The sequence below is a fragment of the Capra hircus genome, chromosome 27 (genome assembly GCF_001704415.2).
Source record: "Capra hircus breed San Clemente chromosome 27, ASM170441v1, whole genome shotgun sequence".
NCBI lineage: Eukaryota > Metazoa > Chordata > Mammalia > Artiodactyla > Bovidae > Capra > Capra hircus.
The window spans coordinates 25405840-25431054 of record NC_030834.1 but is presented as its reverse complement, the minus strand read 5'-3'; the positions used below and the strand labels follow the sequence as shown (position 1 = coordinate 25431054).

At 35.9% G+C, this 25215-nt stretch overlaps 1 protein-coding gene across 2 annotated transcripts in view; it reads right to left on the bottom strand.

Annotated features, from left to right (window-relative positions):
* Nucleotides 1-25215, bottom strand: part of MICU3 (mitochondrial calcium uptake family member 3) — an 82831-nt gene that overhangs the window by 22771 nt on the left and 34845 nt on the right. Inside the window, exons 3-8 of one of the 2 annotated variants that reach the window (XM_018042023.1) lie at nt 24451-24482; nt 18052-18130; nt 12837-12884; nt 9474-9556; nt 5931-6002; nt 2754-2792 (exon numbers count right to left, since the gene is read on the bottom strand). In XM_018042023.1, the coding sequence (XP_017897512.1) occupies nt 2754-2792; nt 5931-6002; nt 9474-9556; nt 12837-12884; nt 18052-18130; nt 24451-24482 (353 nt within the window). The remainder of the gene's footprint in view (nt 1-2753; nt 2793-5930; nt 6003-9473; nt 9557-12836; nt 12885-18051; nt 18131-24450; nt 24483-25215) is intronic. The other variant, XM_018042024.1, reaches the window with a different exon arrangement.

The following is a 25215-nucleotide window of genomic DNA, read 5'->3' as shown; positions in this document are numbered from 1 at the left end:
CTGTGATTATCTTCTCCAGGAGAAGGATTATGACTAGAGATACATAAAAGGGCTTCTTGGGGCATAGTAAACGTAATGCTTAATTTCTTGATCTATATTATATAGTAAACTTCTATTATTTTTTATTTCATATTTACATTTTATCAGCAGCAAATTTCCAAACTAAAATATATATTTAAAAAAAATCAAGGAAAGCTTCATCATTACTAGAGGCAAAAATAGAAAGTAAAAAACACAAAAAGGAAAAAGTCATATGTTAACAAAAATAAAGGTAGTATATTATTTTGACAACTAAAATAGATTTTTAATACAAACACATTTCTAGAGATCTAGGGATAGTATTTAATCAAAGATTTAATTTTCTAAGATAATTTAAGTGATCTAAATATATTCCTATAGAGGCAATAACAAGGCTTAGAAATATATAAAATAAAACTGGAATTACAGGTAGAAATTAATAAGTCTATCATAGGAATGTGTAATTTAACACACTATTTGACCAAACAAGTGGACAAAAATTTAGTAATGACAGAGATTTAAAACACATACTTAATATGTTTGATCATGCATATATTACAACCCTGTACCCCAAGTTGGAGAATACACATTATTTTCAAACAAAGATCATTTATGAATATTGGCATTTAGTCCATAAAACAAGTTCAGTGCATGTTAAAAAATTACATTTTTGGACTCCAATGAAATTTGGATAATAATCTTTAAAAATCTGTCAAATATAAGGCATGTCAAAGTCATGCCTTGACTTTGCATTACTGACCTCATGTTTGCCTTACTTATTCTTCTGGATGTTTTAAATTTCTTTTCACCATAGTAAGATAATCAAGAGTTGACTATATAAGAAATATGAAAAGAATTAGGGTTGTTTGGAACAAAAAAGGCTATAACGTAACTGGCTTTCAGAATATAAAGGAGCATGTTCAATCTTACACTGTAGGAAGGGATAATCTGACAGAGTAGAGGCAAAATATACCATAAGAATGATTAAATTTTGGAACTGGCTACTGCAGACACTACAGAACTTCCATCTGTAATAGTAAAATCCAGGGGTACTGCATTTCCTGAAAGAACTTATCCTTAAAGGTAGAATCTGTTATAATTAGTTCCATGAACTATACTCAAATTACATACTTTATCACTCCAGCTGATCTACAGTTCTGGAAACTAGCAGGTAATTGCCAGCTAATTCATAACATTATACTATTATATTATTCTCTTAGTGTCTAAGTAACTACAATTTGTTTATGTGGCTTAAACTAGACCATATTAGAACCTGTTTCCTTTTAACAATACTACTCCGAAATATATTATTTTTTTTAATGCTTGTCTATTATATGAAAATTATTTATGAGTTTAAAGGAAATATATTAGTTGCCACAGTAGGAAAAATGGCTCATGAAATGACATATTAGATTAGAAAAATAAATAACAAAGTCATAATCATTATTAACATTTATTAAGCTTCATAGGGCATGTGTCATTAGAATCTCTGAGATTTCCATCTTTCACATTCTTATATATTTTTGAAATAATTAACAGAGGAATCTTTAAAAAAAATTTTAAGAGAACAGTAGGCTTTATTCCATGGAAAACAGTGAATTTTGCAGAAAAATTTTAAAGTATTTTGTAAGGAATCAAAACAACCAGTCAGTCATAAGATTCCTATGGATTTGGCTTGTTTTCCAACCCATTCTAGGTCCATTCCTTGTGACTTAGATATTTTACATTTATTTTATGCTTCATCAGCCTTTAGTGTATACTTGAGTCTCAAAGAGAATTAGTTTTTATAGTTTGGAATTTTTATTAAATATCAATTTCAGGAGGCACACAGCTAGAGTCTACACTATAATGGAACCTTTCAATAGGACAATACTGAGTAGGTCACTGTAAATTCGAGAGTTTCTCTCAGGTGGATTTGTATAATTTGAGGGATCTAAGTGACTTAAGGAGGCCAGGGAAAATCAAATGGACTGTGCCTTTTACATTCAGAAGAGACCATGGCCTATTCTCAGTTGTATAGCAACTGGGCTAATCCATAAGCTATGACTTTCTGGGAGAAAGAAAAGAACGAAAGCGTAGCATGAGAAGAATACATCTGGAAGATCATTTGCAAGAACTCCCAATGTTTTCAGGAAAAGACGAGTTTGAAGATCATAATCCTCTTTGAGAAACAACATGATACAGTGATATACTGAACATATCAAGTGCCATCTTATTCAAGACTTTTGTAGAGACCAAAGGCAGTAGGCAAGCATCAAAAGTTTTAGAAAAAAAATGGGGCGAAATACTGAGAACTAGCAAAAGTTTATCCATTAATATCTTTGGTATTAGAATTAAGAAAAGACTGTACATCAGATGGAGAGCTCTAGCTCTTAAAATACCTGTGTCCTGCAGGAGCATAGCCTGAGAATCTGCTCCATAAATTGTACTTAACTCTTCAAATACCACTGAAAAATATAAAAGGTCAATTACTCTACCAGAGTTTTGGGTTCTTGTTCACTCACCTTCACCTTATCTTAATCTAAAGCTAAAGAGAAAGAATTGCTCTGTAAATTTATAGTTTTCTTATAAATCCAGGAAGGAAATAAAAACTGGGGGCTTGGTTTCACATTATTATACTCAATAAATTCCTAAACAGTCTCAATAGTAGATCTGGCTTTATAAAAGAAATAGCATTGTCAAGTATAACAGGTGAGGGCTATTTACATAAAGAACATTTAAAGGGTTGTACATACACTATTAGTAGGAGAATGGTATCCATAAAGTTGAAGACGCTGACATAGAGCACAAAGGGCCAAATGAAGTGTCACATTTCAGAATGAACCCAAGTATAGCAAAAGAAAAAAAAGAAAAAGACGACAAAATAATCAATTAGGAAGGGCAAATCATTATGCTACATTCTCTATAGAGCACGCACACAGTACAAGTGGGATAAATGTTAAAGATGAGTAGCAAAGTTTTTTAAATCTCGTATAATTAAACATTAAGTGAACCTGTGCTCATTTCAACCACTTTCATTCTAACTTTTGATGGGAACTATTGCTTTGAGTTAAACATGGTACTCTGAAGTACGCAGTTTTCCTGAGACATGCTTCAGCAATTCCATGTGCGATCAGGGGGCAGACCTCGATGGAGCAGCATGGTGGTGGGGACAGCATGAGACCTATGCTGGAATCCTGTTCAGTGCCTGTTAGTGCCGTGGACCCAGGCAATTTAATGAACCTCTCTGAGATGGTTTTCTCTTCTGTGCAAAGGTGTGAAGACTTACCTGAGAGAAATGTAATGAGGACTAAATGAGAGTAACGTGTATAATGGAGATAGTACAGACCTTAGCACATAGAAAGTGTCCCAAGAAATATTATGCTCATTTCTCTCTTCTGAAGCAGTTCATTTTGATATGTAAATATTTTAAAATTTATTCTTGCCTAATTTTTGATTTGGGGATGTACTATTCAGTTTAAAATATTCTACTAATTAAAAGAGAATTTCATGTTTCACAATTAGCTAATCTTTTTGAGTATTTATTATATTTCAAACCCTGTTTAGTAGCTACACGATTTAACTCATTTAACCTCCATAATCATCATATGTGCTCATTACTCCTATTCTAGTACAAATGAAGAAACTGAGGCACAGAAAAATTTAAGAACCTGGTTCAAGGTCACAGAGGTAATGAATGGCAGAGCTAATAGTCAAAACTTGAAAAATCTGACTCCTACAATGTCTAACATAATCTATATATTTTCACCATAAGCTAAATTTCAGTTGCTTCAAAACTCAAAAATCTCATCAGTTCAGATATGCATTGTTTAAAATGTGACAGCTATTAATAATGCTACCACTAATTATTACTATTATTGTAAAACACAGTAAAAAAATATTTGAAGAGAGCTGTATTGTCCTAGAGTATTGCTTAGTTCAGAAGCTGTACTAAAGATTATTTCTGGATTGTTTTAAGAAATAGTTCGGATAGCTAAATTCTGTAAGTGAGATTCCAGGAGCATTAATTAAACTGTAACATAAACACCTCTGGGATACCTATGGAGGTCAGTGTCTTTAGCAACATTCATTTCCATATAAGTAAGTGATAGAATACTTAAAAGTTATTTTTATATGTTCTTTAAAACAAGTCTCCTTCCCCATATATTTGCTAGATAATGTTTCACTGATCTACGTATGTTCATATAAAATAACACAATTTAGGGTATACTGATATAATTTAGATTTCATAATGTAGATAGACTTTCCCTAAATAATCCAAGTTAATAAAGTTTTACTATATTACTGTTATGAACTTATTTGCATTATATCATCGGTATTAAATTTACTTCACCTGGGATGCAATGAAGCTTTTGTGCTGACACGGTAGCTTTTCCCAACGTGGGTTGACTGCTATTATTATTCCCCTTCCTCTCTCCCTTTGTTACTCACTTAGGTATTTTAGTAAAGGTTACTGATTAGAATAGGATTGTTACTTTACTGAAAGATCCATAACTCTTTTCTGGAATTAGTATAAATAAACAAACAATTAAATCTGTATCCATTGAAACACTACCTACTTTATCACTGAGGTATACCAAAATATTCATTAACATAATTCAACCTCCTAAATGATATTTTATCAACAACTTGCCTATCCAGTCAATCATTGGCAATCCATCAAAGTTAAAATAATTGTTTACTCTTTCAGTATATTATCAGTAGAGAGTGTCTTCTACAAGTGTCTTCTATAATTTAGTCTATCGCGGAGGTTAAAAAAATACTGATAAATATACCATAGTTAAATATTCTGAGAAATAATAAACATTCATAATCCTGATAATCTGCTTTTATTAATATAAATACACATTTTGTAAATCTACTGGGATGAAAATGACACCCATCTGCTACAAATAACCCATGTTTAAGAAAACCTAATATATATGCTTGTAACAGTGAGAAAAATAAAAAGTGTTGCAACTCTTTGAAGTTAATTATTTGAATTCCAGATAAACCAATTAAACTATTTCACAGGGCCATTAATTTGCAAATAAAACAATTATCATTTACATAGTAACAAAATTCACCATGTTTCTGCTAAGTACCAGAGGAAGAAATATGATACAGTGGGTAAAAGTATAGGTTTTGGAGCTGGCCAGCCATGGGTTCAAATCTTGGCTTTGCCATTGAATAGTTATGGAATTTTAGACAAGATATTAACCTTTCCAAGTGTCAGTTTTCTCATCTATAACTAGATAATAACAGAACTGTTTGGTAGATTAAAAGGGGGCAATGCATGCAAAGCGTCTAATATAAGGCCTCATACTAAAGTCTTAGTACCTGTTTGTTATTTTTACTAAGTGAACCTAGGATGTTGTCAGGCTGAAATATTTACTTGGGACAAGCAAAAAGAAAACTAGAAGGAAAATGGAGGGAAATGTTGCTTAACTCTACCTTCAAAATAAAATGAAACATTACTCTTCCCAGAAAAAGAATCTATAATACATATTTCTATGAATGCAAAGAAACATATTATTTTCTTGTTTTTGCTTCAACATTCATATTATTATAGTACCACTAAATTTACTCACATGTATAATTAAATCTTTGCAATTCACCTTTAAATTTTTACATGCATAATGATCTGTATTAACCTATTATATGATATACCCTTCAAATTTCATGGATAACAACAATATGGATGAAAATGATTTAATGAATATGGTTATGGATACAGATGTTTAATATCAATACTTGATATAAATATTGATATCAAAGCATATAAATACTGAAGTTTTTCTACATAAGAACTTTAGAAAGTTTTCAAGAAACAGACAGATCTAAAGTTACAGGCTTTAATTACTATTTCTCAACATGAATAAAATAATTCTTACCTAGAAAACCCAGCTGAAACCATTATAAATTATTCTTACCAGCATTGCACGCTTTTCTTCATCTCCTTTAGTTTCTCTCTTTTCATTTTTTTTCCTGAATATTTCTTGAAGCTGAAAAGAAAACCAATCAAAAATCAAACACATGATAAGAGTTTCTGGGAATCTATCTAACACCCCATGCTAGATATACTCTAAGAACAAAGAAAATAATTAGCTTCATATACACCAGGAACATTAAAACTAGTATGAATACATTTTCTGATACCAGGTTTTTTCCTAAGAAAAAGTTTTAGGTCCATCATATAGTTTTACTTTATGATAGTATCTCCTATAGTTTATCTTTATTTGTTAAGACACAAAGACATGGAGCCTGTGGTATATACATAAAAAGAGATGAAGCCTACTGAGGAATAAAGGACACTAGGCTTGAGCCCATCTTCTGTCAGAAACCAATTTTATGGATACGGGACAGGTCCTCACTGGGCTCCAATTTGCTCATACATGAAATGAAGATGGACTGAATGACTTCTAAGGTCTCTTTCAGGTAATGGTAGGAACATGGGCTCTGCATGTCTAACCTTTTGAGCAAGTTACTCTAATCATTTAAGGCTTGTTTTCCATATGGGGAATATGAATAATTTCTTACCTTAGAGCAATATTTTTTTTCCTCTAGCTTTACTGATATATAATTGATAGGTCTTATAAAAATAATGTTGTGCAGAGTAGACATTATAAGTAATTACTTAGCACAAGCACATTGCCTGTCACACAGTAACTTCTCAAGAAATGTTAGCAACTATTACACATGGGCTTCCCAGGTAGCACAGTGGTAAAGAACCTGCCTGCCAATGCAGGAGACCCAGGAGACATGGGTTCAATCCCTGGGTTGGGAAGATCCCCTGGAGGAGGACGTGGCAACCCATTCCAGTATTCCTGCCTGGGAAATTTCATGAACAGAGGAGCCTGGTGGGCTACAGTCCATGGGGTCATAAGAGTCAGACACAGCAACTTAGCACATACACCCTATTATACATGGCATTATTTCCTGTTTAAAATCCTCTTTTACACATGGAAGCTTAATTCTATCTTTATCTCAGTTTTCTGGAGAGGTCCCTGTTCTTGTCCGTGTAATTTGAACAGGTATCTCAATTCTTTTACTTCACTTAGTATGGCTAGAGCTGAAATCCAAAATGTATTCCCTCCCAAGATATATAAAAACAATTTAAAACTACAGTACAAACTGTAAATTATTTTATTAACACATATATTCCATACTTTATCTTAGTGAAAAGTTTTTCTCTTTAGCAGGCATTATTAATATTTGCTTTATAAACAGGCAGGAGGATCATAGATTTTACAAATCTATTTTACAAATCTACAAGTAACTCTGCCCAACTCCACCTCTGCTTTTAGGAACTCTTAGCTGTTTATGTGCGTGCGTGCTAAGTCACTTCAGTTGTGTGTGACTCTGCAATGCTATGGACTGCAACCTGCCAGACTCCTCTATCCATGGGATTCTCCAGGCAAGAATACTGGAGTGGGTTGCCATTTCCTCCTCCAGGGGATCTCCCCAACTCAGAGATTGAACTCTAGTCTCTTACATCTCCTGCATTGGCAGGCAGGTTCTTTACCACTAGCACCACCTTGGAAGCCCTTAGCCATTTACAAACAACAACAAACAATAAAACATTAGTATGGCCACTGCAGAGTAGACCACTGCTCTAAAGGAAGAGCAACTTTTCTAAGAGTGTAGAGTAGAAACAAATTGAAATTCTACAAGAAAGTTTTACCTCCCACCTCCACAAACAGACAAGAGTCCCAAAGACATCTACACAGGCAGCTTCCAATGCACTGAGTTCCAAAAGGTAACCTTTAAGACAGTGGGGGTGGAATTTGGACATGTTGCCATAGAAAGTCTGTTGAAGGCTGTTTCCATTACAAGGCCCATTCTGAAAAGTCCTAAAGTTACAGCTGTACACTATCAGGACAGAGCTCTAGTAAACTAAGTTTGCCCATCTTAGGATGTTAGCAACATGTCTCTCTCCATTGCAATGAAACTCCCCACCTCCGCACCATCGCGAGCAGCACTACAGTAAGGGACCCTTTGTGGGTCCAGCTCCCCAGACTTGCTCAGGGGGTGTACTCGGCCAAGGGCTACATGGAAGCCTTTTGACAGATCCCAGTAATTAGTTCCCTGCTTCCTTTTGAGCAGCTGCTAATTCCTACCATGGAAAAGAATGATTTCATAATTTCTCTTCTGTGCTCCAGCCTCTGAAGAAAATACTAAGCTATCTAAGAGGTTTTCCAAGGGATTTTTATTGGCTTGTTACAAAGGAAAAACAGAAAATGAAATGGCTATTTATGTTATTTTCCCCTTCTCTCTTTGCTAAGAGAGCAGAGGTAAATATTGAGTTGCACAAAAAGGCTAAAGGTAGACCTTGTTACTGGGAGGAGTAAACTAATGTTAATCTCTGTTTTGGAGAAAATCAGAAAAGGCATTTTGCCACAGACATAGATATAGAATACATGGGTAAAAAGAGAAAAATTCGGGAAGGAGAGGGTGGTTAAGATGAGTGAGTAGCTGATGATGCTGCCAGACCAGCACCAACATGGGACTAGTCAGGCAAGAAAGCCTGAAAGACAAATACCAAGAACACGCTTATCAGCCCTTGGTCAAAGACAAGGGAACGCAATAGGAGAATGGGCTAAGACTGGAATACAAGGCAGCAACGAGTGGAAGAGAAAAAAAACATTGTAAATCCTTTAAAGAGAAGGAAGGAAGTTTCCACAGGCAGGCAAAGAGCTGCCTATGGCTGGGTGGCTGACATGAGAGGGTCTGGGCGTGTGTAAGCCCAGGATTGCCTGTCTCTCACTTCGTGGAAAATATACATTTCAGACCTCCAGAATATGTGTAAACAATTATAATCATCTTCACGTGTGTGTGTGCTCAGTCACTCAGTCATGGTTGACTCTCTCGAGATCCCACGGACTGTAACCCACTAGGTTCCTCTGTCCATGAGATTTTTCAGGCAAGAATACCACAGTGAGTTGCCATTTCCTTCTCCAGGGGATCTTCCCACCCAGGGATCAAACCTCTGTCTCCTGCATTGGCAGGTGGATTCTTGATCACTGAGCCACCTCAGAAGCCCTATAATCATCTTTATACACTGAATAAATTTATATTTTATAGTGTAAAAATAATTCAAAATAAAGTACATGAGTATAATATACTTTATTAAAGTAAAAGCATAACACTTTTACTCTTTTTTCAACAATGTGCTGTGCTTAGTCACTCAGTCATGTCCGACTCTTTGCGACTCCGTGAACTGTAGCCTGCCAGGGTCCTCTGTCCATGGGGATTCTCTAGGCAAGAATACTGGAGTGGGTTGCCATGTCCTCCTCCAGAGGATCTTCCCAACCCAGGGGTCACACCCAAGTCTCTGGCATTGCAGGTGGATTCTTTACTGTTTGAGCCACCAGGGAAGCCCTTTTTCTACAACGGTATTCTAAATAATGCAAAACCATAAAAAATATAAGTAAGCAATAGATGTATTGATAAAACGTAACCAATAATATACATACCACCAAAAACTCCTTTTTATCCACCATCTCATTGCCATCTGTGTCAAACATGTTGAAAGCTATTCTGAAACCTGCATGTGGCTCTGCCAGACAAAAACAGGAAAGTATTTGTGAAATGGAAAAATGTTTTCAAAGTTCAAAACCCACATTAGTTGTAAACAATTCATATTCTGTGCAGAAATACTTTAACCAAGAAATAAAAAGCAACATGTTACTATTAGTTAAATATAATAAAAGCTATAGGTAAGTATATATACTTCTGTTTCATATATTAGCACACTTAGTAACACAGTTGATAATACACTTGAAATCTACTTGTGTGATACTTGCTGCATATCAGTAAAATCTGATTACCTTCCTTCCAAAAATAAATAGTTCTTTCTTTTCCAAAGTCTGTCACTTTGTTTGAAAGGAAAATATCATCTCAGTACATTTGAAATATTTTTAATATGTCAGCTAGTTAGAGCAGCAGCAGCAAAAAAAAACAAAACAAAACCAATACAATGGACCAGCCTAAAATCCTGGAGAAATTATAACAGAATGACCCACACAAAAAAAAGTCAGGCATGAGAGATTACATACTTGGGGTTGAACTTCCAGAGGCTTCAAATACAGAAATATAAAATAAAAAGGACTTGAATAATTAATTCCTTATTTCCCCCAAATACAAGGAAAAACTGCTTTTCTGAGAAAGACTTTCATACACTATGAACTGCTGTAATTGTATGAAACTTATAATAAGATTCAATACCTCTTCTCCCTCCACTTCTAAAGCAAAAAGAAGAATGCTTGGACAGAAGAAAACTTGAACGCGTCCTTCAAAGCGGATCTCAGTGTGCATGCCTTTTTCAAAACATTTGACCTCTTTTGAGATGACTGGCAAAAAGTTTAAAAAGGGACCTCCCACAGGTACACTTGCCATTATGTGTTTTGAAATTGTGAACCCAGCAAAGGGAAGCACATAGACTTGCTTTCTTAATCAGTAATAGCTGTCTCTGAAAATAATGGAAATGAAAGCCTTTTATGCAAGTTCATTTTTTGCATGTATTTTAGGAATCTAAACTTACTTTCATTCTCACTCACTCAAGGAAGAAATAAAAAGTTACATCATCTCCAAAGACCAAGTTTTAAGCTTTAAAAAGATCTTGAAGATACACACAGAAAGAAGTCCTCACAAGCATTGTTTGGAAGGGAAAATAAAGTCAAAGTAATAAAAAGCAAAGGCAGAGCGGGGGAACTATAGACAGCTAACACGGATTATCTAGCTCACTTCCTGTGTGCTTAGTCGTTCAGTTTTGTTCGACTCTTTTCGACCCCATTGACTATAACCTGCCAGGCTCCTCTGCCCGTGGGGATTCTCCAGGCAAGAATACAGGAGTGGGTTGCCATGGCCTCCCACAGGGGATCTTCCCAACCCAGGCACTGAACCCAGGTCTCTCACACTGCAGGCAGATTCTTTACCATCTGACCCACCAGGAAAACCCAAGAATACTGGATTGGGTAGCCTATCCCTTTTCCAGAGGATCTTCCCGACCCAGGAATTGAACGGGGGTCTCCTGTATTGCAAGCCGATTCTTTACCCACTGAGCTACCAGGGAAAACCCAAACAACACCCATAATTACAGAAAAGTTAGGATTTTTGAGTGCTGTGACTCCATTTGGAATTCAGAACTCATCTTAGAAAAAGAGTTTAAATTGAAAAATTATAATTAAACAACACCCATAAATGTTGTGTGTGTGTGTGTGTGTGTGTGTGTGTGTGTGTGTGTGTGTGTGTGTGTGTGTAAAGAGTCACAGCACTCAAATATCCTAACTTTTCTGTAGCAAGCAAAAATCACTATATGGGATTTTTTCTAACATGCTAAAACCAATCCTGTCCAAACTCAGCATGTGGTTTTCCTCACCAGTTTTGTTTTACTTGTACCTACCACTATGCTGGTTCAGAGACATATAACTTCTAATTTTGCATCCAAAGTTGTTCTAGCTAACAAGATAACTTTAGAACAAGTCTCTGAGACACTCCTTGGCATCCACTCTTCTAATTTCCATGGTGGCATTCATCCTTGACCGGACTCAAAATCCATGGCTTTCCAGTCTGGAATGTCCTCCGGCAGTACTATTACTAACTGCAAAATACTTTTCTTCAGTCATTTTAAATGATTTTGAGCCAGGAGAAAAAAAGCAAGGCCAAAAAAAAAGGCAGTAATTTCTGAAACACACATGTGCACACACATACACATTTCCCAAGCTTCCTGTGACAGAACTCCAACATAACATTATCCATCACTAAATTCAGAATAAAACAGTGGCTGTTTTATCTTCCAATCATAGAAGTACAGGAATTTTAAGACTGGTTTCTAATGATGCAGTTTTATTGATGTTCTTTTTTTCCACACATCTCCATAAATATCCACAATTGGAAATTCCAATAGTCACTTTCTTGCGTTCATTTGCCAGTTATTTTTTGAGAGGCTACCATGTACCTGACACTGTTCTTAATACAGAAATGAACAAAAAAGAAAATCTTTGCTACTGTGGACCCACACAGACAAAAACATGTAAACCAATAAACAAATACTTTCAAATAGTTTCCGTGCTATGAAGAAAATACAACACTGGACAGGGAAAAAAAGGGAGGGGTGGAAGAGGGAGCTATATTAAGGAGAGTGGTTAAGTAGGGCTTCCCTAACCTTTCATGTTTCAAAGAAAACCTGAATTATTTTTATTATATGGAGGATCTTGAGGAAAAGCACTGATGGTAGAAGGAACAGAAAGTACAAATGAGACTTCAGGGATTTAAAATGTCAGATAGATGGTTGGAGCACAGTGAACTACAGGGTGTAAGTTCCCCCATTAAATGCAATGAAATTTAACTGAACAGTTTAGTGAACTCTTCATATATTTCAAAAGAATTGCTGCATATGAAAAGAAGAGAATAATGAAGCTGTTGGAGGATGTATGATGGGTCTCCTGATGGACTCAGTAGTTAAAAGACACACTAATCTTTCACACTAATCTTGCAGAAAATGTGATTTGAATGAGTGTAGCAGAAAATGTACAAATTATTATTTGTCCTTACCTTTAGGCTCCCACATAGATTAAACCACAAGGATTGATGTAGGATTCTTAATTTATGAGCATTTTATTACTATACCATAAGCCGTAATCATATTTATGGTTCTGACACTTCATAGTATTATGCTTAGCATTTTCCACTGGCATTTAGACATGAATTTTGCAAGACAGTGTGGATAGAACTAAACTGATTTTCAAAGTAAGAGAATCTAAAAAAAGATTTATTTCCCAAGGTTATGCTTGAGAAAGAAAACTGCATCCAGAAATAGATTTAAGGAGTACACTTACTTGTTAAAATACATAAAAGAAAAAGATACTCTGTGTAAGAAATCACACCTAGAAGAAAAATAGTATTAGTTATGCTATATATAAAATATTTCTCTTTCATATTTATCAAATAAAATATTGTTCTTATAATAGCAGTAAGTAATAGTTACAAAAAATTCAGACTTTAAAGAAGATGCTAAATATTGTTTTAAATGAGACCAAACTATTACCATAAGATCAGAGCAAAAGAAGCAAGAAATAAATTTTACTTTGTTTCATATGCCCTCTTAGAAACAAAATTCACATTAATGCTTCCAGATATATTGACACAAAAGCAAAATTATTAATAATATTTACATATAGCTGTAAATTTTAAACGTGTTGCTAGAGCTTTCAATATATGAATCTAATTAAAGATTAGATGGTTGAGAATTGTTAACTCTGTGAAGTGCTTAATGACTTCTTAGACATCATTGAATAAAACATTTAGATATTCTTGCTTAGAGATCTGACTGCTGTATTGCATTCAAAAAATACAACTCTATAGTTATTACTTTTCTGCCTTTAAGTTATCATTCATTATTCTTGACACATTTCATGCTTCTATTAAGTCTAAGAAATTTTAATTTTAATTAAATGGCTTACACTTTCTGCATATTGCATCCTGAGTTCTCTGTAATCTCATAATTATAAACTTTAAAAGGAGTTTGTTTAAAGTAAATAAAAATATACATTGTTACTCAAATTCTTGCTTTTGAATGATAACACCCAAAACTAGAATTAATGGCTTAACTGATTTTCCAAGCAGATCCTGACAAAATTAAAATCAGGAATAAGCCAATAATACTCATCCAGATACGAGACAGTCCTCATGTTTGGTAAAACAGTATAAAAATCCTTAAATGATCAGATCATGAACCTTAAAACTCCACTTTACCTGATGTTCTTTGAGGCTATCCTCTTTGTTACAGAACAAAGAGAAGAGGAGGCACTGTCAGGCGGTCTGTCAGGAGAGGTGAAGGGACTGAGCTAGGAGGCCTGAAAGCATTCCTGTCTTTTGTTTATACTAGAATATTGTGACCTATAGACATAGTTCTGGTTGATTGCCATGAATGTTATGGGAGAAAGATTCTGGAATAGTCAATGTGTATAAAGATACAATACCTAGATTCCATAGGGATCCCTCAAAAAAAAAAAAAAAAAAAGAATTGGAAATGGGCTCTGTATCTCCACAATCCAGTCTCACTGACTGTTGTTCTAACTGATGTGGTGGAATACACAAGAGATGCCGGTTCGTGAAAGAAGCTCAATATCTGCTGTACATCTTTTACTTGGTAATCAACTCAAGAGTCCCCTCAGTGAAGGATTACTTAACAGTAGGTGTCTTGATCATGAGCACTGCAGCAGACACTTGTTGGAAGTACAGAGCTTTTGAGGTGTTTCGAGGAGTTTTTGGGTTTTGAGGTGGTGTCATCCACAGCAGAGAAACACAAAGTGAGAAGCTCATGATAAAATTTAATAAAAATGGTCAAGGAGAAGAGAAAATACTACTAAACATGAACTGTAGATTCATGCTTTTAATTACAAAAATGGAGAATCATTAAGACTAATTCAATTTGTTTTAAGGTCACCCAGAGTCAAAAATAAAATAATGGTAAAAGCTAAGCATATAGTAAACTTGTGATCTTTAGAAAAAGAGGATAAGAAAGATGCCAACTAGGTTTCCTTTGAAAGTTCAATTTAAAAAATTCTAAGGGAAGTTCCTTTAAAAGCACCACACTCTTTAGTTCCTATATCCTGATACATTACAGCTGGCTATTATAACTAAGTCTGTGTAATTCATGTTTCCATAAATGTTACATACCAATTAAATTTTTGTAAAACTGTTTAACATTTTCTTGCTGGGTTGTATTTTAAGCTGATAGAATTCTTTGTAAGTTAGTCTTCAACAGCTCTAAAAACTTAGCTTTAAGATTCCTCTTCCACCTAATCTCTTTATTAAAAAATAAGACTGTAACTCTCTACTTTACCTAACCCAATGGTTCTAAAACTTGGGTACATGGGTTACCTTGATAATCCCATCACTATGACATAGATCTGCACTGTTCTACAGGGTAGCCACTGACCACACAGGGCTACTTAAATTTAGAAATAATTAAGAGTAAGTAAAATTTAAAATTCAATTCCTCAGATACAGTAGCCCCATTTCAGGTTTTTCATAGCCACAACTGACTCAAGGCTATGGACTCTAGGGATATGGACATTCCGGCCACTGTAGATAGTTCTATTGTATAGCATTGAATACATTATCTTCCCTGAAAAAAGTACAAATCTGCATACAACTTAAGTAGGATTAGGACTTGCCTAAACCTATGGCTTCCAGATTTAAGTCTCCCTTTAACTAAAAAGAATTTCCTTCTTCTATCCGTTTATCTTTCTTAGATTACATTTGATCCAATTTTATTTTCCCATGAAAGGTATCAAGGAAATACTTTTTACATTCACCAATTTACCCCATTCTTCTGAGCTTTGAACTTTCTTGATCCTATCATTCCACTCTAAGATGTGAATGGCAATCTTTAACACAATTTCCAGAAAAAAATTTCTAAGAACTTTAAAGATATTGTAGCCCAGACTTCACAAAGATATGTAAACCCTAGTTATGAAAAGCCTACAATTAAAGATCAGGTGTCTCCTCCATCCAGAGTCCATGAGATCTAGGTAAAAGCAATTTGAATTTCTAATTCTACTTGGTGGTGGTGGTAGTGGTGAAGTCGTTCAGTTATGTCCGACTCTTTGTGACCCCGTGGACTGTAGCCTACCAGGCTCCTCCGTCCATAGGATTCTCCAGGCAAGAATACTGGAGTGGGTTGCCATTTCCTTCTCCAGGGGATCTTCCTGACCCAGGGATCGAACCCAGGTCTTCCACATTGGAGGCAGACGCTTTAACCTCTGAGCCACCAGGATAAACATATATGAATTATAACTACTCTTTTAAAGTAGTTATCTTCATATTAAATAAATTATTTTCAAACCAATATTGGTTAAGTGATAGAAAAGAAAAAGGTAAGTTTATACAATTGCTTTATATCTTTATTTTGTATATTCTTATATTTGAATATAAAAATATATATTTCTAAGAAATATTCCTTGATAAGATTAAAGAGATTATATTGATTAGTTTCTACTATAAATATTTATAAAAAGTACACTTTAAAAGAAAATTGCAGTAACAGCTATATAATTTGATTGCAAGGACATACACAAATTAATGAGTTAACATATATATAGATGTGGGTAATACAGTAAGTTGAAACAATTGGATTTTGCAGTGAGTTTTGTCTTAAGAAAAATGCTCAAATTGTACAGCCAAAAAATATATCCAATAAGCTTTTCATACTGATTAAATTTAAGAAAATCTGTAATCCCCTGGAAGTAAACAGAAAGAAGAAAAAATATATTTGGAAATCAGTATTTCTGAAAAATACTTTCTATAGGTAAATATAATGTATACTTCTCAATATGGTTAAAAAGGGTTTTTTTAAACTGTGCTGTTTCAAATCCTGAAAGATGATGCTGTGAAAGTGCTGCACTCAATATGCCAGCAAGTTTGGAAAACTCAGCAGTGGCCACAGGACTGGAAAAGGTCAGTTTTCATTCCAATCCCAAAGAAAGGCAATGCCAAAGAATGTCAACCTACCGCACAATTGCACTCATCTCACACGCTAGTAAAGGAATGCTCAAAATTCTCCAAGCCAGGCTTCAGCAATACGTGAACCATGAACTCCCTGATGTTCAAGCTGGTTTTAGACAAGGCAGAGGAACCAGAGATCAAATTGCCAACATCCGCTGGAAAAAGCAAGAGAGTTCCAGAAAAACATCTATTTCTGCTTTCTTGACTATGCCAAAGCCTTTGATTGTGTGGATCACAATAAACTGTGGAAAATTCTGAAAGAGATGGGAATACCAGACCACCTGACCTGCCTCTTGAGAAATCTGTATGCAGGTCAGGAAGCAACAGTTAGAACTGGACATGGAACAACAGACTGGTTCCAAATAGGAAAAGGAGTACGTCAAGGCTGTATATTGTCACCCTGCTTATTCAACTTCTATGCAGAGTACATCATGAGAAACGCTGGACTGGAAGAAACACAAGCTGGAATCAAGATTGCTGGGAGAAATATCAATAACCTCAGATATGCAGATGACACCACCCTTATGGCAGAAAGTGAAGAGGAACTAAAAAGCCTCTTGATGAAAGTGAAAGTGGAGAGTGAAAAAGTTGGTCTAAAGCTCAACATTCAGAAAACGAAGATCATGGCATCCAGTCCCATCACTTCACCTCACTAGATGAGGAAACAGTGGAAACAGTGTCACACTTTATTTTTTTGGGGCTCCAAAATCACTGCAGATGGTGACTGCAGCCATGAAATTAAAAGATGCTTACTCCTTGGAAGGAAAGTTATGACCAACCTAGATAGCATATTCAATAGCAGAGACATTACTTTGCCGACTAAGGTTCGTCTAGTCAAGGCTATGGTTTTTCCTGTGGTCAAGTATGGATGTGAGGGTTGGACTATGGAGAAGGCTGAGCACTGAAGAATTGATGCTTTTGAACTGTGATGTTGGAGAAGACTCTTGAGAGTCCCTTGGACTGCAAGGAGATCCAACCAGTCCATTCTGAAGGAGATCAACCTTGGGATTTCTTTGGAAGGAATGATGCTAAAGCTGAAACTCCAGTACTTTGGCCACTTCATGAGAAGAGCTGACTCATTGGAAAACACTCTGATGCTGGGAGGGATTGGGGGCAGGAGGAGAAGGGGATGACCGAGGATGAGATGGCTGGGTGGCATCACGGACTCGATGGACGTGAGTCTGAGTAAACTCCGGGAGATGGTGATGAACAGGGAGGCCTGGCGTGCTGCGATTCATGGGGTCGCAAAGAGTCAGACACGACTGAGCGACTGAACTGAAGTGAACTGAACTGAAAGTTCACTTTGTTAGAAGATATGAATAATGTATCATAAATAAAGTAACATAAAAACCACCTTTAATCTGACTATCAAGAAACATTCATTATTAATATTTTGGTAATTTTCTTTTTAGTTTTTTTCTCTCTGTACACAGACACATATATAACTGTAAAGTTATTTTAGCATGAGGAAAATATACATGTATAATAGTATAAGCAATACAGTGTCAGTACTAAAATACATAAATACTAAAGTTAACTTACCTTTTTCTTTAAGATTTCGAAAAAGCTTTGATGATCCTTTCCAAACTGGTGGTGTTTCTGATAGCATTTGATTTAATTCCTGTAAAAAGTATCATTATACTGATTAACAGGTAAGCCACTTATTTATAAAATAGACCAAAAATATTTAAATGCCAATGCAAAAAAATTCTCTGCTTAGAAGACCTCCGATAATGGCTGTATTTATACTACTATCTCTGTGGTCCATTCAGCAGTAAAACCCAATATTTGACCAAAAGTGTAAAAGTAAAAATGAGTGATAAAGATGCTACATTAAATTCAGTTAGAGCTACCAAAAATTTCAGATAATGTATTAATTGGGGATATATAGGGCTTCCTCAGAGAAGGCAATGGCGACCCACTCTGGTACTCTTGCCTGGAAAATCCGATGGACGGAGGAGCCTGGTAGGCTGCAGTCCATGGAGTCACTAAGATACAACTGAGCGACTTCACTTTCATGCACTGGAGAAGGAAATGGCAACCCACTCCAGTGTTCTTGCCTGGAGAATCCCAGGGACGGCGGAGCCCGGTGGGCTGCCATCTATGGGGTCACACAGAGTCGGACACAACTGAAGTGACTTAGCAGCAGCAGCACCTCTTTAGGCTAAGTGGAATGACTAGATTTTTCTTTAGGAGAGGACCTTAACTACCTCCTAAAAAATCACTGGTAAGATAAGGCACAGACTGAATTTACACCAAAACCATTTAATGTTTTTTTTTAACTTTGTGTTGTGGACATTATGAGAGAGTAATATAATTACTTCCTACCTTTAGCAGCTATTAACATTTTACCAGTTTTGTTTCACTTATTTCTCTTTTCCCACTTTTCTTCTGTGGGGGACTTCAGGCCTTCCTAGGTGGCGCCTGTGATAATGAATCTACCTGCCGATGCAGGAGATGTAAAAGATGCAGGTTTGATTGCTGGGTAGGGAAGTTGCCCTGGAGTAGGGAATGGCAACGCACTCCAGTATTCTTGCCTAGAAAATCCCATGGACAGAGGAGCCTGGCTGGCTACAGTCCATGGGGTTCCAAAGAGTTGGACACTACTGAGCACCAGCACCACCACATATATATATCATATATGTGTATATATGATAATCTAATTAAGATAAAACACTGAATTTAAGTTCTGGGGCCAGTTAGTAAAGGATGGTTCCATGGAAGCCATAAGAAATGGTGCACGCCTAAGGCAGGTCAGATATGATCAGCAGGTTGCACATACTATCTGTTTTCTGTAGCCCATTTGGGTTTAGGCAGTTCTGGGGTGGATGAAGCAACTGGGCAACAGATTATACTGGGAAAGAATGAAGAGTATTTTATAGTGACTTAAAGAATGACGACATCACGTGAAGTGGGAAAACAGGCTATTGAGTTATTACGGTCACTGTTGCAATTTTTTTCCTAATTTTAACCTAAATATTCAGTAAAGAATACACACTCCAATTGCTGATTAGTCAGCTTTTTTTTTTTTTTTTTAAACCAAGCAGAAGTGGGACTATTTTGGAAAATTTAAACATTTGATTCATTACTCAGATACTAAAACAATTTTGTATTTATTGTGCATACTTGTGTTAAGAGCAACTAAGTGAAAATTATAAATAGGTTAATTGTGAAAAATTATTAAAGGATTTGGTGAGATAACTTGAAATAATTTAAAATTAAAAAAAAATTAGTCTGCTAAGTAACACACTGAAAAACAAACACACACTAGGAAGTGCTTCTTTTCCAGATCTGATTTTTGCTACTCAAAAGTGTGGTTCCCTAAAAGGCCCTGGCATCATTACCTTGGCAGACAGCTTGTTAGAAATGCACAATCTCAGATCTCATCCCAGACCTACCGAACCAGAATCTACTTTTAACAAGATCTACGAATGACTTTAATGTACACAAGTTTGAGAAGCACTTTAGACCAATCCTTTCTGATGTGTGTGCTAAGTCACTTCAGTCGTGTCCAGTTCTTTGCGACCCTGTGGACCATAGTCCATGTATATCAAAATGCTGTCCATGGGATTCTCAGGCAAGAATACTGGAGTGGGTTGCTGTGCCCTCCTCCAAGGGATCTTCCCCCCTTTCCCGATGCCGTTGTACCTTAAAAAGGCCTGTGACATTTATAAACCATCTTTTTCATTACTGAGCTGAGTTAGCAGACAAATAGGGAATCGCTGGGATGCCAAAGGCAGGAGAGGTATTTTTAGGGGATTTATAGAGGCCCTGAAGTCCATCTGTGAGTCCTTGGTCTCACTTCCTTTATACTGTTATTTCCGCACGGCAGGTAACAGATGCCACCAATGCTGAGTACTGTCTCACTAGGATAGCAATGGCACAGAGGTCAGAATTCACAACGACTAATGATGCTTAATGCTTAAACAACAGTAAATTCATGAAGATTTTTGTTAAAACAGGAAAAAAGTATTTTGAGTATACTTTATACACTTTCATTTATACTGTCTCTATTATATTGATATTACCTCTCTTTCTCCCTTTGAACTCTTTCCATGTATTAAAATCCATTTCTTCTGCTCAGTAAAAATTTAAGACCAAAAAATCAGAGCTACCTTTTATTTGAGTTTCTTCTATGTGCTTAGCAACGGGCTAATACACACTTCTTTTAATTCTAAAAATTAATTCTCATTATGCATATATTACTGCATCTTAAGATAAGTAACTCACCCAGGATCACACAATTAATCAGTGACTGGCCAGATCCTTACTCACTCTATGAAGTTTATTTTTGTAATAATTTAGTTCTGTCTGGTCTAGATCATCCAACTGACACACTGATCTTCTTTCATATCAATTTTAGAGACTCTTAAATTTTATTAAAATTTGTATTTCCACGCAGGCTCGGACTCTCTCTCCCCACTGCCAGTGCCTATCTTAGTCTCTTAAAGGCAGTAGTATTGAAGACAGAAAATTTGATCGGCTTTTGTCCCTGGTTTCTGGGAGCAACACTCCATATCCTTAGACCACACCAAAGTGTATGCCGAGGAGAAGAATCAGGATGGGGGCTGACCTTCAAAAACAACCCCGTGACTCAAGGGTTGGGGGTGTGAGCTAGCCTGACCTTTGGGGAGGGGAGAGGAGAGGAGAAGGAATGGAGATTGAATTCATTTGTGTGGTCAATGATTTGATCAATTGCAGCTATGCAATGAAACCCCCAATAAAAACTCTGGACACCAAGCTCAGCAGAGCTTTCAGGTTTGTAAACACTTGGGTGGGCCAGGATGGGGCCATACCCTGATCCTCAGGGAGAAGGCACAGAAGCTGTGTTCGGAACCCTCCTACATCTTGCTGTGTGTGTCTCTCCCTTTGGCTGACCTTGATTTGTTCCCTTTCTTTGGGATTGGAATGAAAACCATCTTGAGAGTCCCTTGGACTGCAAGGAGATCAAACCAGTCTATTCTAAAGAAGATCAGCCCTGGGATTTCTTTGGAAGGAATGATGCTAAAGCTGAAACTCCAGTACTTTGGCCACCTCATGCGAAGAGTTAACTCTTTGGAAAAGACTCTGATGCTGGGAGGGATTGGGGGCAGGAGGAAAAGGGGACGACAGAGGATGAGATGGCTTGATGGCATCACTGACTCGATGGATGTGAGTCTGAGTGAACTCTGGGAGTTGGTGATGGACAGGGAGGCCTGGCGTGCTGCAATTCATGGGGTCGCAAAGAGTCGGACACAACTGAGTGACTGAACTGAACCAAACTGAACTGATTTGTTCCCTTATAACGATAATTATAAATTGGAAATCGAAGTGTAGAATGTTTCTGAGTTCTATGAGTCTGTCTAACAAATTATTAAACTAGAGGGAAGTTGTGGGAACTATCTGAATTTGTAGCCACTTGGTCAGAAGTGTGCGTGTTCTGGAATCCCTTGAAATGCAGCTGGCATCTGAAATGAGGGCAATCTTTTGGAGGATTGGGTCCTTAAATCTGTGGGGTCTGATGATAACTCTGGATGGTCAGTATCAGAATTAAATTGCAGTACTGCAAGTAGGGACTAAATAAATATTTGCTGGGTTGAATTCATTTACCTAGAATTATGGATGCCTCTTAAAGGATTTATACAATTTTCTTGAGTACAATTTTTTTCCTTGTTTTTTTAAAATATAAATTTATTTATTTTAATTGGAGGTTAATTATTTTACAATATTGTATTGGTTTTGCCATACGTCAACATGAATCCGCCACAGGTATACATGTGTTCCCCATCCTGAACCCCCCTCCCTCCTCCCTCCCCGTACCATCCCTCTGGGTCATCTTGGTGCACCAGCCCCAAGCATCCAGTATCATGCATCGAATGTGGACTGGCTATTCATTTCATATATGATATTATACATGTTTCAATGCCATTCTCCCAAATCATCCCACCCTCGCCCTCTCCCACAGAGTCCAAAAGACTGTTCTATATATCTGTGTCTCTTTTGCTGTCTTGCATACAGAGTTATCATTACCATCTTTCTAAATTCCATATATATGTGTTAGTATACTGTATTGGCGTTTTTCTTTCTGGCTTGCTTCACTCTGTATAATAGGCTCCAGTTTCATCCACCTCATTAGAACTGATTCAAATGTATTCTTTTTAATGGCTGAGTAATACTCCATTGTGTATATGTACTATAGCTTTCTTATACATTTTTAAGTAAATACTTAATATATATGTTATAGGAAAATTAGGAAGTGCAGAAAATAAAAACAGATTGTGATCCAGGGATTAACCACAATTAAAATTTTAATTTCATTCTTTATCTATTTATTTTTTGTCATTCTTGTTGCAAATATTGAGTAATTTTCTATGTAAAGTTTTATAACTTACTCTTTGCACTTAATATATCATGATCATATTTTCCTGCCAAACATTCTTCATTTTCATTTTAATGGCTATACAGCAGTTCTGAGTAACTTTTTATATTCTTAAACCTGTGAACCCAGAAGAGATATTGCTTATGTGAATTATATTTAATTATATTTAATGTGTGTGGAAATAGAAATGATACTTTTCTTATTGGTCACACCCCATCGCTTGTGGAATCTTAGTTTCCTGACCAGGGATTGAACCTGTGACCTCAGCAGTGAAAGCGCTGAGTCCTAACCACTGTGGTGGTGGTAGTTAAGTCACTAAGTCATGTCCCACTCTTTGTGACCCCATTGATTTAGCCTGCTAGGCTCATCTGTCCATTCGATTTCCCAGGCAAGAATATTAGCGTGGGTTGCCATATCCTCCTCCAGGGAATCTTCCTGACCCAGGGATCAAATCCGGGTCTCCTGCATTGCAGGTGGATTCTTTACCAAGTGAGCCACCAAGGAAGTGCCCTAACCATTGTGCCACCAGGGAAACGATATATTCCCAAGAAACAATATATTTTTAAACTGCAAAAATACATAAGCACATATTCTATTATCTCTCAGAGTGATGATTTCATCACTCATCATGAAGCCTCTGGAAAACTCCACTGTACCCTTGTGAGAGAATGCGAGTAACAGAACAAGTAACTTCTCTGTTTATTATGAAGATAGTCTTGACTTTATGGATGCCCCCAAAAGGTCTTTGCATGTTAAGAAAAACCAGTTTATATTATTTTATAATGTGCTGTTTTATTCAACCCTATGTTTTTAGGCCTATTCATATTGATAAACATAGCTCTTATGTATTACTCATTTTAGCTCTTCTTCATTTGTCCTTCATATGCCTACTTCACATTCTTTTATTAGTCTTCTACTAATTGACATTTATATTGTTTCTGATTTTTTCAGGACTCCTGGTATAAGCATGCAAATGTTTCTCTTATATACATATCTAGAAATAGAATTTTTGATATGCATAAGATATTACCACATTTCTCTCAAAAGAGAAGATACCAACATACATTCTCACCTGGTTCCTCCTTTCTATCCTTGATAATTACTGGTATTGTTAGATTTCTAGAAGCTGACTACTGGATGGGTGTAAAACAGTATCATATAGTTGGTTTAATTTGTGTATCCCTGATTACTACTGAGGTCTGCATATCCCTGATTACATACATTTATTGGCCTCTCTGGCTATGGCCATCCATTATTTTCTTATTGATTATGTTTTATATATTGATTTACAGGAATTCTATATAATTATAAGATACTTAGCCTTTTCTGTTCATAGGTTGCAAGCATATCCTCCCACATGTCATACCTCTTTTAACATTGTTGATACTGTCTTTTGTGTGCCAAAATTTTTAATATTTAATTTAGCAAAATTTGCCAATAATCTCCTTTGAGTTTAGCTTTATGTATATTTATATATGTATATATCACAATGTATGCATCATAAATATATATGTGTGTGTATATATATACACACACACATTTAATTGTGTGCATGCATATGTATAGCAAGAGCTTTAACTTACCTGCTTGGAAAGTGACTTCCATGTTTTAGCAACTATAAAAAACAAACATAAAAAAGTGGATAATAAATACTTCATGTAATGTATATAAAAATCCAGTAACCAACTACATCATAACTCATGACACTGACTTTTATATCTAAAAGGCAAAGTATTTTTTAACTTCAAGATGTGGAACTATGTATGTTATACATTTTATATTTGTCTCATGTACTATAAACTATTCACAATAATATCAGTGGAGTAGAAAACATATTTTCCATAATCATAATCTCACTTTGGGGATTTCTAGATTTACAAAGTAAATTAACTTACTCCAAGTTAAATATCCTATGGGCTTAAAGCCCAAATAATGATATTCATTAAATGTTGTTAGAATATAAAGTAATAGAGAAATTATAATTCTAAGGTGTTACCCGTGATCTCTGCTATGTTAGTATCTCTGATTACAATTCGAAGGTTGGGTTTCTGTACAGTGAATGGGAAGGACAGGGCAAAGATAAAAAGAGATGAAGGAGAGAACGGGTGATGTTCTAAAAAGACTCGGCCTGTTTTCCACTCTTCTTCTCTAAGAATGTTACAGTTGTATAAAATACCAGAGGTCACTTTCTCTTTCCGATTTCTCCTTACATCCCTGAAGACCTCAAACACTATAAGTCTTATAATATTAAAATAAGTGCAGTCAACACTGTTGTTTCTTTGCTCGGATTTGAACACTGTGAATATATAATGCCTGTGCAAGAATTATCTCCAGGTTTGGATGTGATT